Here is a 17,088-nt window from a genome sequence, read left to right as displayed (position 1 = left end):
ATTTTGACTCCGCTTTCTTTTTTTGCCTTTTTTTTTACAGCTGTTGTCCTATGGGATAAAAAAGTGTGTTTAATGTTTTGCATGGGTACGGTAATTACATTTTTTTTAATGTATTTTTGTTTGTTTTTAAACGAAAGGGGAAGGGCGCATAAAAGGGTTTCTTTTTTTCTTACTCTTTTTGTTTTTAATCTTTATTTTATATTTCACTTTTTGTATTTCCCTCTAGATCACTTGAGGGCTTTCATTGAGAATAATGTATCCTCAGCTTCTGAGCCTGTACCATCAATAGGACATAAACTTAAGTTTAAAAAAAACTTTTTTTCCAAGTATAAAATATTCTAATAAAGTTTGTTGAACAGGCTGAGCCACGGAAAATGAACCCGGCACCATACTATTATAAAAGCTGTCTAAAAGAAAATCTTTGTTACTCATAACAGCAAATCACAGTGCAGTTTGCATTTTACCTCTGCAGTATAAGAAATTAAAGCTGTGCTGTGATTGGTTGTAAAGATTTTCTTTTAGACAGCTTTGATAGGAGTGCGGTGCTGGCCTCTTCTTCCATGGCCCATCCTGTAGTTGCTGGGGAGATGATGAATGAGTGTGAGGCATAGAGTGTAGTTCCCTAACGCATAGACACGAGGCAGGAGTTGTTTTCACGTCACATCAAGATACTCGTATAAAGATGTTGCTTGAATTTTCTCTTCTATGGTGCTTTGCAGGACATTCATCCAGGCCTGTGGTGACCTTCACTCCAGACTCAAGGAAGATATTCACTACTGAATCTATATCGATGACTTGTGATGTGGGCTCTGCTGTCCAAAAAGATCAGAAGTATGACTGGTTCAAAACTGGGGCGCACGTACACGACGGTAAAACGTATACAATACAATCTGCGGAAACATCACACAGTGGAAGTTACCAATGCTTTTCCCAACATGCAAGTGACAGTCATAGACTGGATGTCAGTAATGGTGAGTAAATAGAAGTGTCACACCGTTGTCTAAATTACATTGTCTAAAGTAATAGTGCCTCACAATGCCTTAATACATCCATATAATCCATATACATCAAATAATATTATAATCCAGCAACCAAATAATTGTATCATGTCTAAATATAAAATAGAACAAGAGAGTAGTGGTGTGGACAGCGCCTCTAGAAGGCCAAAATGGCCAACAGTGCTTTATGGTGCGTGAAAAAATAGTAGTGGAGTTGGTGTATAGGGGAGACCCTGTCCCACTAACGGGACATCAAAGGGAGAGCATGCAAGGAATAGAAAGCTGGGTACATAGGGGCCCTCAGAGAAATAGAAAGCTAAGGAAAAAAGTTCTGGCGCTCAGGGTGACCTTCAAAGTACCTTATGTAGAATACTTGTGGTTTGATATCTGCTAGAGTGAAATGAGTCAACCCAAGATGATATCATATAAGGATGTTTATTCTATAAAACAAGGGAAAGCAATGCGTTTCGGAGCTTACAGAGCTCCTTTCTCAAGCACAATAATCTAAATATAGATATGAAATGTAAAGTGTGATACAGAAAGTATATGTGAAAACAGAAAACATAAAACAATAAAAAAAAATAATAAAAGTATATTAATATGCAGTCTATACAACAAAATAATAGTTCAAATAGAAAATATTAATATTTAGCTTTTCTATAGTAAAAGTCATACTAAAAACATGTATTTTTTGTGAGAAAGCAATGATCACTGTATATACAAGTTAGTGCATTATTCTAATGAAAATAGACAAGTATTAGAAAATCCCACACTGCTTTTATTTTAGGTAAATATCGGAGGGTAAAACAAAATTAAATACTCTCAGAGCAAGAAAATATAGTAATGAAAAATAAAAATTAATAAAAAAACGTTTATATATATATATATATATATATATATATAATATTGTGTATACAAGAAGGCTATGCATGCCTGCCTAGTGAGGAATACTTGTGTAGATAAAGGAACTGTATTCAGTCAACGGTATGGAGCAAAAGACACACAAAGTTATGTATAAAAGGCTATGCAAGCCTGCTCAGTGAAGAGCAGATAAGGAAGCTATAATAAACTAGTGTTATGGAGCACACTACACGAGAAGCAGCATCTATCAGGGTAAGTACTACTTCTATAGCCCTTGTACACAACTTTGTGTGTTTCTTGCTCCATAACGCTAGTTTATTATTAGAGATGAGCGAGCACCAAAATGCTCGGGTGATCGTTGCTCGAGTCGAACGTTTCGTAATGCTCAAGAGCTCGTTTAGAGTAATGGACCCTATTGAAGTCAATGGGGACTCAAGCATTTTTGTATGGGACCGATGCCCCACATAGCTGATGACTTGTGAAACACCAGAAAACATCAGAAGGTCATAGAAACACCACAGAAACGGATAGGGAACGGCAGGGGCATCATGCATGGCTGCATCTGAGGCTCCCATGTCCCACTATTAAGCCAAAATGGGGGACAAATCCTCATTAGCAAGGCACATGCACTGGCACATCTTAACTAAGCACCACACTACCTGCAACCAAGGACAATCACTGCCTGCGGGTGACACCGCTGCCTCTTCTCCTGGGTTACATGCTGGCATTGCTGTCCAACCCCCACACAACCCTGCGTCCACAGCGCACACAAAAGTTTCCCTGCGCAGCGTTCAGCTGGCCTCATGCCACACGCTCACTTCATAGCCACACCATCCTCATGTCTATTTATAAATGCGTACTGAATGAGGAGGAACCAGAGGCACACACTGCAGAGGGTTGGCAGGGCTAGGCAGTGACCCTCTTTGAAAGTGTGGGTGATAGCCCACAATGCTGATGAAAATAAATTAATGTACGATCATCATTCCAATCCCGTGCCACCCCCGTCACAAAATTGTCAGGAGCCGCAAATGTTGGCATAAAGGAGACGCAGGTGCCAGCACTTCTACACATCTCCACAATGCAGCAATACTCTGTGTGGGAAGCACGTTAGTAGGCCCAGGGTCAGGCTCAGTCTCAGACTCCACCTTGTGTGACCCAAGGTGCCGTGAGTTACATAGCAATGGGAAATCCATGTGTCCCCAAACAATTCATTCAGTGTAGGTGTCAGATAGCTCAACACCGCAATGGGAAGTCTTTGAGCTCCTTGGGCTCGCCTATGCTGTGGGTGCACAAATATGGTATTACACAGGAAAAAATCAGAGTGCCCAAATATCGGAGAGTTTCACCGCACAAGGACCTCGGCCCACATTTCTGCCCTAGTCAGTCAGTTTTTTTGTGCCAGACAGGTAAAACACCGCAATGGGAAGTCTTTGTGCACCCACAGCATAGGCAGACACCAGTAAGATTTCTGTAGCAAGAGTATAGGCGGACCCCAGTAACATTTCTGTAGCAAAAGTATAGGCGGACACCTCAAACCTTTCTGTAGCAACTGTATAGGCGGACCTCAGTAACACTTTTGTAGCAAGAGTATAGGCGGACGCCAGTAAGATTTCAGTAGCAAGAGTATAGGCGAACCCCTCAAACCTTTCAGTAGAATCTGTAACATGGACCTCCCTTCCTGGAACATGGACCTCCTACCCTGTTTCATTTCTTTATCGGTTTGAGAAAGACCATAAAAGGTCGAAACGTTGCCTGTTTTAAAAGGATGAAACAATAAAGTTCTTGTTCTTAAATATTTTGGAAGCACCAAGAGTATAGGTGGACCCCACTAACATTTCTGTAGCAAGAGTATAGGCAGATCCCAGTAACATTTCTGTAGCAAAAGTATAGGCGGACCCCAGTAACATTTCCGTAGCAAGAGTATAGGTGGACGCCAGTAAGATTTCAGTAGCAAGAATATAGGCAAACCCCTCAAACCTTTCAGTAGAAACTGTATAGGTGGACCCCAGTAACATTTCTGTAGCAAGAGTATAGGCGGACCCCAGTAACATTTTTTGTAACAAGAGTATAGACGGACCCCTGTAACATTTCTGTAGCAAGAGTATAGGTGGACCCCAGTAACATTTCAGTAGCAAGGGTATAGGCAAGCCCCTCAAATCTTTCAGTAGCAACTGTATAGGCGGATACCTGTAACATTTCTGTAGCAAAAGTATAGGCGAACCCCTCAAATCTTTCAGTAGTGACTGTATAGGCGGACCCCTGTAACATTTCTGTAGCAAGAGTATAGGCGGACCCAAGTAACATTTCTGTAGCAAGAGTATAGGCGGACCCCTGTAACACTTCTGTAGCAAGAGTATAGGCGAACCCCTGAAACATTGGTGTACCAATATAAAATTTATTTACGAAGAGTATAGGCGAAGCCCGGAAAAGTTGGCAATGGCCTGAAAAATTGGTGTACCAAGAGTACTACTGTACCCGTGAAAAATTGCTGAACGCCAAGGGCAGGTGAAACCCATAAACATTTTTTAAAGATGCAGCTCGTTATTGGTTGATTTGTAACTGAGCCTGGAGGCAGCACTCCGCAAAAATTGGTTTAACTTTAACTGTAAAAACTTTTAAAACTTTTAAACAGAGCCTTTTGGGCCACATAGAAATTGGCAATTCAGCGTGATGACATGCTGTATACGCAGTAATCCGTGCTGGCCAGTATGTGTCTAATGTGAGGGTCATGAGAAAGGCAGCCTAACATGAAGTCAGCCATGTGTGCCAGGGTCCCAGTATGCAACAAATAGCTGTCCTCACTAGGAGGATGACTTTCAGGATCTTCCTACTTCTCTTCAGCCCATACACACTGAACTGATGAGAGGCGAGCAGCATGGGTACCCTCAGCAGTGTGGCCAGCTGTCTCTTCCCCCTCCTCCCCCTCTCCCTCCTCCTCCTCCTTCAAAATGCGCTGAGATATAGACATGAGGGTGGTCTGGCTATCAAGCGACATACTGCCATCCCCCGTCTCCTGTTCCAACCGCAGCGAACTTCTCAGCAGGCAAAGCAGCGGGATGGTAACGCTAATGATGGCTGCATCGCCGCTCACCATGTGGGTAGACTCCTCAAAGTTTCCGAGGACCTGGCAGATGTCTACTATCCATGCACACTGCTCAGTAAAGAATTGTGGAGGCTGACTACCACTCTGCTGCCCATGTTGCAGCTAGAATTCCACTCTTGCTCTACGCTGCCCATACAGCTTGGCCAACATGTGCAGCGTGGAATTCCAGCGGGTGGACACGCCGCACAGCAGTCGGTGCTCTGGCAGCTGAAACCGACGTTGCAGGGTCCTCAGGGTGGCAGCGTCCGTGGTAGACTTGCAAAAATGTGCGCAGACACGGCATATTTTGCCGAGCAGGTCAGACAAGTGGGGGTAGTTTTTCAGAAACCGCTGAACCACCAGATTGAAGATGTGGGCCAGGCATGGCAAGTGTGTGAGGCTGCCGAGCTGCAGAGCCGCCACCAGGTTACGGCCGTTGTCACACACGGGCATGCCTGGTTGGAGGCTCAGCGGCGAAAGCCAGAGGTCTGTCTGCTCTGTCAGACCCTGGAGCAGCTCTGGGGCCGTGTGCCTCTTGTCACCTAAACTGATTAGTTTTAGCATGGCTAGCTGACGCTTACCCACCGCTGTGCTGCCGCGCCGTTTGCTATCCACTGCTGTTGACGTGCTCACACTTCTTAATTGAGAAGTAGAGGTGGCGGAGAAGGAGGGTGGTTTGGAGAAGGTGGCATAAAATGCCGCAGATACCAGCACCGAGCTCGGACCCGCTATTGTGGGTGTGGGTAGGACCTGAGCGGTCCCAGGCTCTGACTCGGTCCCAGCCTCCAACAAGTTCACCCAATGTGCCGTCAGAGAGATATAGTGGCCCTGCTTGCCAGTACTTGTCTACGTGTCCGTGTTTAAGTGGACATTCCCAGTAACCGCGTCGGTGAGTGCCACTATTTATGTTGCAGAAGATGTGCTGGTGTTGGGCGGGGACGGCACACTGTGAAAAATAGTGGCGACTGGGGACCGAGTAGCGCGGGACCGCGCTGCCAACAGGTATGCGTATTATGAAGCTGGGGAGCCCAGAAACTTGCCCCTCTCCTAATCTCTCAGCAGCCGTCTGTAATTCAACCCCCACAGCAACTCGGCCTTTGTCCACACCCTCACTTGGACGCCCGTGTCCGCGCCCGCGTTTACATCCTCAACCCTTCCTCTACTCCTCATCATGGTGGATTAAGGATAGAGCAGGGCCCAAATAAACTTCCCAACTGGACAACCCTGACAACTGTGGCTAATTCACCGCACACTTGTAGATAGCAGAGATGCTATGCTGTGATTTGAAAAAATTAACCCGCTGTCTTGCGCTGATACCTAGGGGTAATTTACCACTCACAGAGTGGTAAAGAGGCTCTATAGAGTGAGAGAAGACTATAAAGCCAGTGGATAGTGCTGGCAACTGCGGCTATCTCAACCGCCCTCAAGGAAAGGGAATTGTGAGATGCTTTGCACAGCGGCTGAGCTGAAATACTTTGCAGTGGCCTAGAAAATATTAGAGTACTGTTTCATGGTGGGACCTCTGTCTAATGTACTGCAGACTGAGAATGATATAACTGAAATGGTTTTCAGTAGCCTAGGAAATATTATAGTACTGTTTCATGGTGAGACCTCGAAGACAGGATCCTACGCTAACACTATCCCTGTATAAGCATCAGCACTTTCCCTAGCCACTGCCAGCATGTGTCTGAGGCGAGCTGCGGGGGGGGGGGGGGGGGACCAGTTTAAGTACTCGGCGGTCACCTGTTCTCGCCAGCCACTCACTACTGTGGGGAGGGAGAGGGCTGGCACGTCACACCAGGAAGTGGTAATGCCTTCCCTGCATGTTTATTGGCTAGAAAATGGCGCTAAACATGCAGTGAAGGCAATGCAATTGACTCGAGTACCACGTAGTGTTCATCTCGAGTAACCAGCATCTCGAGCACCCTAATACTCGAACGAGCATCAAGCTCGGACGAGTGTGCTCGCTCATCGCTTTTTATTACAGCTTCCTTATCTGCTCTTTAATGAGCAGGCTTGCATAGCCTTTTATATATAATGTTGTGTGTCTTTTGCTCCATACCATTGGCTGAATACAGTTCCTTTACCTACACAAGTATTCCCCACTAGGCAGGCATGCATAGCCTTCTTGTATAGACACTATATATACATACGTATATAAAATTAAAGTTTCATTATTTATATCATTTATAATATATATTATATCATTTATAATTTATATTCAAGTTTTTTATTAATTCTTATTTTTTTATTATTACATTTTCTTGCTCTGAAATTTTTTAATTTTGTTTTACCCTCCGATATTTACCTAAGATAAAAGCAGTGTGTGATTTTCTAATACTTGTCTATTTTCATTAGAATAATGCACTAACTTGTATATACAGTAATCATTGCTTTCTCACAAAAAATACATATTTTTAGTATGACTTTTACTATAGAACAGCTAAATATTATTAATATTTTCTATTTGAGCTATTACCAACATATTTTGTTGTATAAACTGTATATTAATATACTATTATTATTTTTTATTTGTTAATTGTTTTATATGTTTTCTGTTTTCTTATATACTTTCTGTATCACACTTTACATTTCATATCTATATTTAGATTATTGTGCTTGAGAAAGGAGCTCCGTAAGCTCCGAAACTTGTTGCAATTCCGTGTTTTATAGAATAAACATCCTTATATGATATCATCTTGGGTTGACTCATTTTACTCTAGCAGATATCAAACCACAAGTATTCCACAAAAGGTTCTTTGGAGGCCAGGTCACAATTACAACCTCTGCGACCTTTATAGCTATCCCACTATTTGGATATGAAGACTGGGGCTACCTGCTTAAAAAAATCTTGCGAGACACTTCCAGTTCCTGGACGGAGCTTGAAATAAAAATAAAGCATGCCAATCTCACCCCAATGTACCTTCTGACATCTGACAGTGGCACAGCAGTAGGGAACATTATTGGGTTTGTATAGCCTGGCACCTACATTGCTTTCCAAAGTGAAGCTGGTGGTGAGATACTTCTAAGCCCCAGATACATTAAAGGGGTTGTCCCGAGGCAGCAAGTGGGTCTATACACTTCTGCATGGCCATAATAATGCACTTTGTAATGTACATTGTGCATTAATTATGAGCCATACAGAAGTTATAAAAAGTTTTATACTTACCTGCTCCGTTGCTGGCGTCCTCGTCTCCATGGTGCCGACTAATTTTCGCCCTCCGATGGCCAAATTAGCCGCGCTTGCGCAGTCCGGGTCTTCTCCTCTTCTCTATGGGGCTCCGTGTAGCTCCGTGTAGCTCCGCCCCGTCACGTGCCGATTCCAGCCAATCAGGAGGCTGGAATCGGCAATGGACCGCAGAGAAGCCCTGCGGTCCATGAAGACAGAGGATCCCGGCGGCCATCTTCAGCAGGTGAGTATGAAGACGCCGGACCGCCGGGATTCAGGTAAGCGCTGTGCGGGTGGGTTTTTTAACCCCTGCATCGGGGTTGTCTCGCGCCGAACGGGGGGGGGGTTTAAAAAAAAAAAAAACCCGTTTCGGCGCGGGACATCTCCTTTAAGATGGAATTCAGCTTCTAGTATTAATGCTAAATAATGAATTCTGAATGTAATATGTGAAAGTCTGATAATACAGAGTGCTGGAAGTGATGCATTATATTATGTTATGTTTCAGGTTGGGTCCTTCTGCAGGTCCCTCAGCAGGTTTATGAAGGAGATAAACTGACTATGAGATGTCATCACTATCCTGGATACCCCGGAGGACAGACTGTATTCTACAAAGACAACAAAGTCATTCAGGACTGGAGATATGATGAGCATTTCCATATCACAAGGGTGGGCCTGGAAATGTCTGGGACATACAAATGTACAAAACAAGTAAAACATCATCTAATATATTACAACCACGGAGATGAAGACTCCATATTTGTTCGAGGTAGATTCAAGGATATATATCAGTTTATAGCAGTTTGTAATTCAATTACAGATGCAGCTTGGGATGCCAAGCCAATGTACCTATGCATATGATGTAGAGTTATATCTTCTCAGATATCATGTTTACAGTATGCTTGAGGATTTTATGGAGACTTTAAGAAAAGTTGTTTCTTCTTCATATTCTTCTTTTCTGATATATTGCTGATAGAAATGGTCTCTTAAAGGGGTTTTCTTCAGGATAGGTCATCAATACTTAATTGACAAGGATCCACTGCTATCACTTGATCGCCCGGCCCGCTGTCGTATGCGCCATAGGATTGGCACAGGGAATACCAGAAGCTGGCCTGGTTTCCAATGAAATCAATGGCAGCTGAAGCCGGCCCTTAGACTTCTAGCACTTCTGCCTCTAACACCAGGTTGGGCATGGAAGTGTAATAATCGCTTCAGCTCGCATTAATTTTAATAGAAGTGAAGTCAGCTATGGCACTTCCTGCTCCGATCGCTATGATGCACGTAGAGGCCACTGCACTGACAGCAGGCAGGGAGATCAAGTGATCGCCGGGGATCCCGAGGATAGGTCATCAATAGTTTTTGCCTGGAAAACCCCTTTAATTTTACTTTTTGCTCTAAAAAACTAATTCTATATTATTATTATCACTATGTTCCTTGCCTAGAGCTGTTCACAACTCCAACACTAAAAGTGACTCCAAACCCAGTTTCAAAGGAAGATAACATGACCCTAACATGTGAGACACGTCTTCCTCCTGCCAGACAGAACACACAACTACGATTTGCTTTCTACAGAGGAGGACAAATTTTTCAGGACTTTAGTATAAATGATGAAATCTGCAATGTTCAGCTGGAGCATTCTGGGAAATATTCATGTGAGGTAGAAACTACAGATGGCCGAGTAAGGAAGAGAAGTGCAGAACGATTACTGCAGAGAGAAGGTGAGTATGGACCTGTCTGATGCATGTGAGAACTTTTTCCTCCACCTGGATCGGGGAAGAATCCAATGTGGTGAGAGCATCACTTGACTTCAAAGTCTTTTTGATTTTTTTTGTAGTATTGAGACTTGCTACGAGGACAAGTGTAACAGTAGAAAGAGATCCCTTTAAGACAATTGGACGAATTCCCCAAGTAGCACCAAACTATATCTTGCCTTAAGTTCCTAGGTGGCCAGTGTAAACAGTATCACAGACTTTAGATCGATGAAAGATCCTATCAGCTCAGCAGGATTTGCCAAAAAAATATCTCATATCTTCAGACAGCTTTAAGAAAAAGTGTGGCATGGACATGTTCCAATTGTGGTCTTCTCTATGCAGCAGAAGCTCTATTATACTATCTGTCATTTCTTAACTTTGATATTCCGGAGATGTGCCCACCCGCTGTTAATCCCTTCCCTGACGCGATCTAAGTAGATCGCGGCAGGGAAAGGGTTCACAGAGGGAGCGTGCTCCCTCTGTGACTTCAGCCGACTCTCGCGATATAATCCTGAGAGCCCAGCTAGTTGCTATGGTAACAGGACGCCAGATACCGGCGTCCTGTTTTACCATTGCCTAAGATCGCTATAATAAGCGATAAGGCATGGCAGGAGAGAAGTCCTGCCATGCCTTATCGTAGCGATCTTCAGTCCTGCAGTGTAAGTCCCTAAGAGGGACACAGATTGTGTAAAAAGAAGAGAAAAATAAAGTACAAAAAATTAAAATAAAAAAAAAAAAGTTAAAACACCCTTTTTTATGCTTTTTCTCTTATTAGCAAAAAAAATTAATAACTCCCACATATTTGGTATCAGCGCGTCTGTAACGATGCGTACAATAAATTGAACACACTTTTTATCCTGCACGGCAAAAAGCGTTTAAAAAATTGCTAAAAAACTGAGGCAAATGACTCGGACCCTTTTTCTTTTTCCATTTTCGTTTTTTCCTCCCCCCTTCAAAAAAATCGTAACTCCTTTATTTATCCATCGATGTTGCTGTATGAGGGCTTGTTTTTTACGGGACGACTTGTATTTTTAAATGATGCCATTTACTGTACCACATAATGTACTGAAAAACTTTTTAAAAATTCTAATTGGAGTAAAATGAAAAAAAACCCGACATTCTGTCATCTTTCAGTGCATCTTGTTTCTATGGCGCACAAACTGCAACAAAAGTGACATGATAACTTTATTCTATGGGTCAGTACGATTACTACGATGCCAAACTTGTATAGTTTCTTTTTTTTAACTGTGCCACTCTTTTTTTTTTTCAAAGACATTCAATTTTTTTCAATTATTTTCTGCGGTCATCTTCTGCGCGCAATAACTTTTTTATTTTTTCGTTGACGTAGTTGTGCGCGGGCTGATTTTTTGCAGGATGTCCTGTAGTTTCCAGTAGTACCAATTCGGAATACATATGACTTTTTGCTCGCTTTTTAATGCGTTTTTTCTGGGAGACAGGGTAACTAAAAAAGTGCATTTTTGGCGTTCTTTTTTTTTTTTCGGACGACGTTCACCGTGTGGGAAAAATAATGTGCTACTTTGATAGATCGAACTTTTACGATCGCGGCGATACCAAATGCATATTTTTATTTTATGATTTAGCTTTTTTAACAATAGATATGGCAAAAGGGGGGTGATTTAAACTTTTTATTGCCCGCGGGCGTCAGCTGTAATAAACGTCGCCCCGCAACCTCTCTGCATACATACCCCGATGCTCCATGACGTACCCTTACATCCTGGAGCGGGAAGGGGTTAAGGGGACTTGAACTTGCAAATGTTTGATCGCTCACACAGTCTAATGCAAAACCATAGAATTACATTATACTGCATTTTGACAGGCAGCCTATCAAGATGTGTCACAGGAAATCATTCATGGTAGCCCTGGAGACCTTCAGAAGGTCCTGAACTGCCAAGACTACTGAATACCACTTCATGATCTCATTGTGCGAGGGCCATTTCGGACTCGCAAATGCTATTCTTGGCATTTAAATGCCCCTGTCAGATTTTATTGCAGAATTTAGATGGTCAACTGCTGCAATCAATATGAGCGCTGATTGCGGTTGTTGCAGGCAGGTGTCAGCTGTCAAAGACAGCCAGCACACACCATTTATGGAGCAGAATTGACTCCCAGTCCTGATCCATACAAGCCCTGTGCCTTGAGGGTGTACTTATATGCCCTTTAGGCTTTAGAGTTTAAGAAAAAGTATGGCATTAACGTGTTGTAATCATAGTCTCAGTATAGGTCATCGATAGTTGATCAGCCGGGGTCCACCACTCGGGTCCAGCCAATCAGCTGATCAGGTGCCCACTGTCAGCACCACAACACATAGTGGTTGGCTCTGACCCTTCTGTAGTGGCTGATGCTCATAATTTCCGGCTCAGCTGTCAATAAAATTAATGAGAGGTGCGTACGAGCGCCGGCTGCTACACAGGAATTGGAACTGACTATATCCGCTTCATACCCCTGTGTATTGCAGCGCTGATAGCAGGCACCTGATCAGCTGATTGACCAGGATCCAGACCAGTGAACCCCAGCAAATCAACTATTGATGATCTATTTTGATGAGAGGTCATCAATATTATTTGTCTGGAAAATCCCTTTATAATGATGCAGAGTGCCTCAGTCTGTGTAAAGACCTTTACAACAAGCACCAATCTTGTTCACTAGCACTTGCTAAATAGTTTAAATTACCATATATACTCTAGTATAAGCCTAGTTTTCAGAACATTTTTTTGTGCTGAAAAAGCCCCCCTCGGCTTATACTCGAGTCAGGCAAGGCTTAAAAAAAAACCCTCCATACTCACCTCCCAGCCGGCGTCTTTGTCTCTGGTGGCATTGCGGCAAGCTGCTTGAATTCTCTCCGCTGTCATCCCCCACCGTCAGCGCTGTAAGAGCTGTAATTGGATCAAGCGTCAGCCAATCACAGCCGGTGCTCAATCATTCACAGCCAATCAAGCTGCTTTAGAATTCTCCCTGCTGTCATCTCCCTGCTCGGCTTTCAAATCCCCTGCCATCAGGGCTGTGTAAGTAAGCGCTGTGATTGGATCGAGCGCTTAATCAAATCACAGCGCTTACTTACACAGCACTGACAGAGCCAAGCAGAGAGGACGGTGGGGGATGACAGCGGGGAGAATTTAAGCAGCTTGTCGCACAGACACAGACGCCAGCTGGGAGGTGAGCATGGAGGTTTTTTTTTTTACTTAGTATATACTCGAGTATAGCTAGGCTTATACTCGAGAATAAGTTTTCCCAGTTTTTTGTGGTAAAACTTATTGTCTCGGCTTATACTCGGGTCGGCTAACACTCGAGTATATACGGTAAGCTCTGTAAAAGGGTCTGATGATATTGAATTTTATTTCACAGTCCAAAATATAATGGGGCACTTGATACTAAGATATTGTAATATCGGACAATTTCTGATTTAAACAGTTTTAATTAGGACATTTTTACATAAATTCAATTCTTTTGTTTTTTTTAGGCCTCTCAAAAAATTGACATGGTTCATAACAACACCGATATTTTAGTCTGTCCTTACAGTATGAAGAAGATTTTTTTGCAGCATATAATAATTGACTCTATCATAAAATGGAGGAAGTCTATGCAACCAGCAGTCCCTTCCAGAGGATCAATTGGATAACAAGATCCAACTTCAGTGTCCTACTTACATAAATGTGATTGACCACACAATATGCTACTACTTTGCTTTGTATCCTTATATTCTAAGTGACCAAAATTATTGTATTTCTCTGCTAATAATTTTGAAAAGTAGAGGAGTCACTAAAAAAAAAGCTGTCACCTTTTGGCCAACATTTCGGCACATACTCCACTATTCTATATGCCTATTTGATTCCACCATGAGCTTACATATTACATGCTAATAAAATGTTTGATTGCACTAAAGTCTCAATATGTTAATTCCTAAGACTTTATGCATATAATGGACAACTACCAAAATGATAGTCATCCAAAGATGTGCAACTAAATGCAAGTAGAAACTTCTGTACCAGTGATTTTTTGAAGAGCTCAGTTCAATAATTAAAAATTAAAGGACCACTCTGGTGAAAACATATTTTTCTATCCCTGTCACCTCACCTGACTGCCTGTCACACTTTGGAGGTCTGCTCTGTATATTACAGTCAGTTTTCTGCAGTGCAGCCTCCTGTCTGATGCTTATTCGGCACCATCTTGAAAGTGAGATATTTTTTCTTTCAGTTTCACATCTATCCCATGATGCATCAAAACAGCATTAATTATGGCTGTACCATTTCTGACTGCACGGGTGTCAGTGTAATTGTCATTAGCTCCTATATTCACCTGAATAAGCAACAGACAATTAGTATACAGTCAGGATGAGCTGTGATTTCCTTTATTATATCTGTGTGACAGGAGCTGTGTGACCATCATCAGTAACTCTGATAAGAGTGCCTCTGCCCCCTCTCTAGGCAGTTTCTGTATTAGGGTTCATGTAATAACATCATAGAGACTGAGAATCTGACTATAAAATGCACACATAACCCCAAGTAGATCTGAGCTGGTCAGAATTGAGATCACGTGCCCATCTGTTTTAAAAGACATCCTAATTACCTACTGTGACTGGTGCATACCTCTTTAAAGGCACATTTATTAGGCATTGTTAACATTGGATAACACCATTTAACTCCCGCAGCCAGGCAGCTCTGGTAGATTTTTGGGGATGTTTCTAGTTAAGTAATATTACGTTTTTAGCGTAAAAAGCAGCAATTTGTATAGAGTGCATGTTGTTGTATCAACTGGAATATCTTCCACAAGGCCAAAGAGGCAAAATTTAGGATGTAGGATATGCTGGGTTCTCAGATGTGTCTCCACAACCTCAATAATATCCTGCCAATAGATCTGTAAGGCCGCCTTCAGACAGCTGGGTCGGATCCAGCAGCGAGAATTCTCGCCGCAGGTGCTGACCCAAGCGCCTGCAGAGAGCAGCGCGTACTCACCCGCGCCCCGCAGCTCCGGATCTTTCATGTACCGGCTGCCAGGCAGCCAGCGCATGCGCAGACCGGAGCCGGCGGCGGATGAGTGACATTTCTGCGAGCCTCGCACAGAAATAGAGCATGCCGCGGTTTGTTTGCCGCGCGAGATTTTGCGAGGCCAAACCGCGTCCGTCTGCATAGGATTGCGTTTGTTAACGCAATCCTATGCAGGCTTCCAGCGGCGGAAATCCCGCAGCGGAATTTCCGCCCGTCTGTAGGCGGCCTAAGACATGACATTCCCAAAATAGGCATGATTATGCTCACACCCATCAAACATCTTAAACTACATATAAATGAGTAAGAGTATAATAGATTCTGAGGAGAAACTTGACTTGTATTGGTCTGTCCCTAGTACTAATTAGGGGAGGCCCAGAGCCAGCCAAGAGGCCACTCCAGTCATCCGAATCTAGGTTTGATATATCTGAGCAGCAAATCTCGAGAGTCCCATCCATCAGTGAAGTGAGGCTATGTGTCAATTGTCTATAAAAACAGAAGAGTGGCTTTAGAAAATTGGCCACCTGCACCAGCTCCTCTAGCGGGGTTAATGCGAGGGGGATATTCAGGAACCCAAATTGAGTTCTGAGTGTGAGGTGGAGTTGGAAGTACCTAAAGAGGGAACTACTAGGAAGGCCAAAATGCATCTCTTGTTGTGAGAAGGTACAGAGATCGCCACCCTCTACAACATTTGAGAAGGTAGTGATTTCATGACGCCTCTAGAAGAGTGTCCGGCAGACATTGCTAGTGCGGAAGGTTGGGATTGTTCCATAGGAGAGTAAGAGGGGACTATTTGGTTGCCTCATCTGGTATCAAATGAATATAACAGACTTTGAGAATCATCCATTGGTGTAAATAGGGTTACTTACGCGCAAGGTCAGACCCCTTAGCAGTAAGTCTCTCAGGCTTTGGTCAGGACTAGAGATGAGCGAGCACCAAAATGCTCGGGTGCTCGTTATTCGGGACGAACTTTTCGCGATGCTCGAGGGTTCGTTTCGAGTAACGAACCCCATTGAAGTCAATGGGCGACCCAAGCATTTTTGTATTTCGCCGATGCTCGCTAAGGTTTCCTTGTGTGAAAATCTGGGCAATTCAAGAAAGTGATGGGAACGACACAGCAACGGATAGGGCAGGCGAGGGGCTACATGTTGGGCTGCATCTCAAGTTCACAGGTCCCACTATTAAGCCACAATAGCGGCAAGAGTGCCCCCCCCCCCTCCCAAAAACTTTTACTTCTGAAAAGCCCTCATTAGCATGGCATACCTTAGCTAAGCACCACACTACCTCCAACAAAGCACAATCACTGCCTGCATGACACTCCACTGCCACTTCTCCTGGGTTACATGCTGCCAACCCCCCCCCCCCTCCCCCCCACAGCGCACACCAAAGTGTCCCTGCGCAGCCTTCAGCTGCCCTCATGCCACACCACCCTCATGTCTATTTAGAAGTGCGTCTGCCATGAGGAGGAACCGCAGGCACACACTGCAGAGGGTTGGCACGGCTAGGCAGCGACCCTCTTTAAAAGGGGCGGGGCGATAGCCCACAATGCTGTACAGAAGCAATGAGAAATAGAATCCTGTGCCACCGCCATCAGGAGCTGCACACGTGGGCATAGCAATGGGGAACCTATGTGCCACACACTATTCATTCTGTCCAGGTGTCTGCATGCCCCAGTCAGACCGCGGTTTTTAATTCATAGACACAGGCAGGTACATCTCCCTATTGTGAAGTCCCTGTGGACCCACAGCATGGGTGGCTCCCTGGAACCCACCGGCGGTACATAAAAATATCCCATTGCATTGCCCAACACAGCTGAGGTAGTAATGTCGTGCTTAATGCAGGTGGGCTTCGGCCCACACTGCATGCCCCAGTCAGACTGGGGTTCTTTACAAGTGGAAACAGATGCATTTATAATTCCCTGTGGACCCACAGCATGGGTGGGTGCCAGGAAGCCACCGGCGGTACATAGAAATATCCCATTGCATTACCCAACACAGCTGAGGTAGTAATGTCGTGCTTAATACAGGTGGGCTTCGGCCCACACTGCATGCCCCAGTCAGACTGGGGTTCTTTACAAGTGGACACATGTAGGTTAAACTCCGTGTGCACCTACAGCATGGGTGGCTCCCTGGAACCCACCAGCGGTACATAAAAATATCCCATTGCATTGCCCAACACAGCGGATGTAACGTCAGCTGTAATGCAGATGGGCTAAAAATTCATTTGATTA

General features: G+C 43.9%; 1 protein-coding gene across 1 annotated transcript; it reads left to right on the top strand.

Annotated features, from left to right (window-relative positions):
- The first annotated feature begins 724 nt into the window (after positions 1–724).
- LOC136633331 (high affinity immunoglobulin gamma Fc receptor I-like) lies at positions 725–13,723 on the top strand. Its single transcript, XM_066608992.1, has 4 exons — positions 725–971; positions 8,616–8,876; positions 9,550–9,825; positions 13,337–13,723. The coding sequence occupies exons 1-4, from the start codon at positions 791–793 to the stop codon at positions 13,351–13,353; spliced, it is 735 nt and encodes a 244-aa protein (XP_066465089.1). The 5' UTR covers positions 725–790; the 3' UTR covers positions 13,354–13,723.
- The last annotated feature ends 3,365 nt before the right edge of the window (positions 13,724–17,088 follow it).

The sequence above is a fragment of the Eleutherodactylus coqui genome, chromosome 6 (assembly GCF_035609145.1).
Source record: "Eleutherodactylus coqui strain aEleCoq1 chromosome 6, aEleCoq1.hap1, whole genome shotgun sequence".
In the NCBI taxonomy this organism is placed as follows: Eukaryota; Metazoa; Chordata; class Amphibia; order Anura; family Eleutherodactylidae; genus Eleutherodactylus; species Eleutherodactylus coqui.
This window is presented reverse-complemented; position numbering and strand designations above follow the sequence as displayed.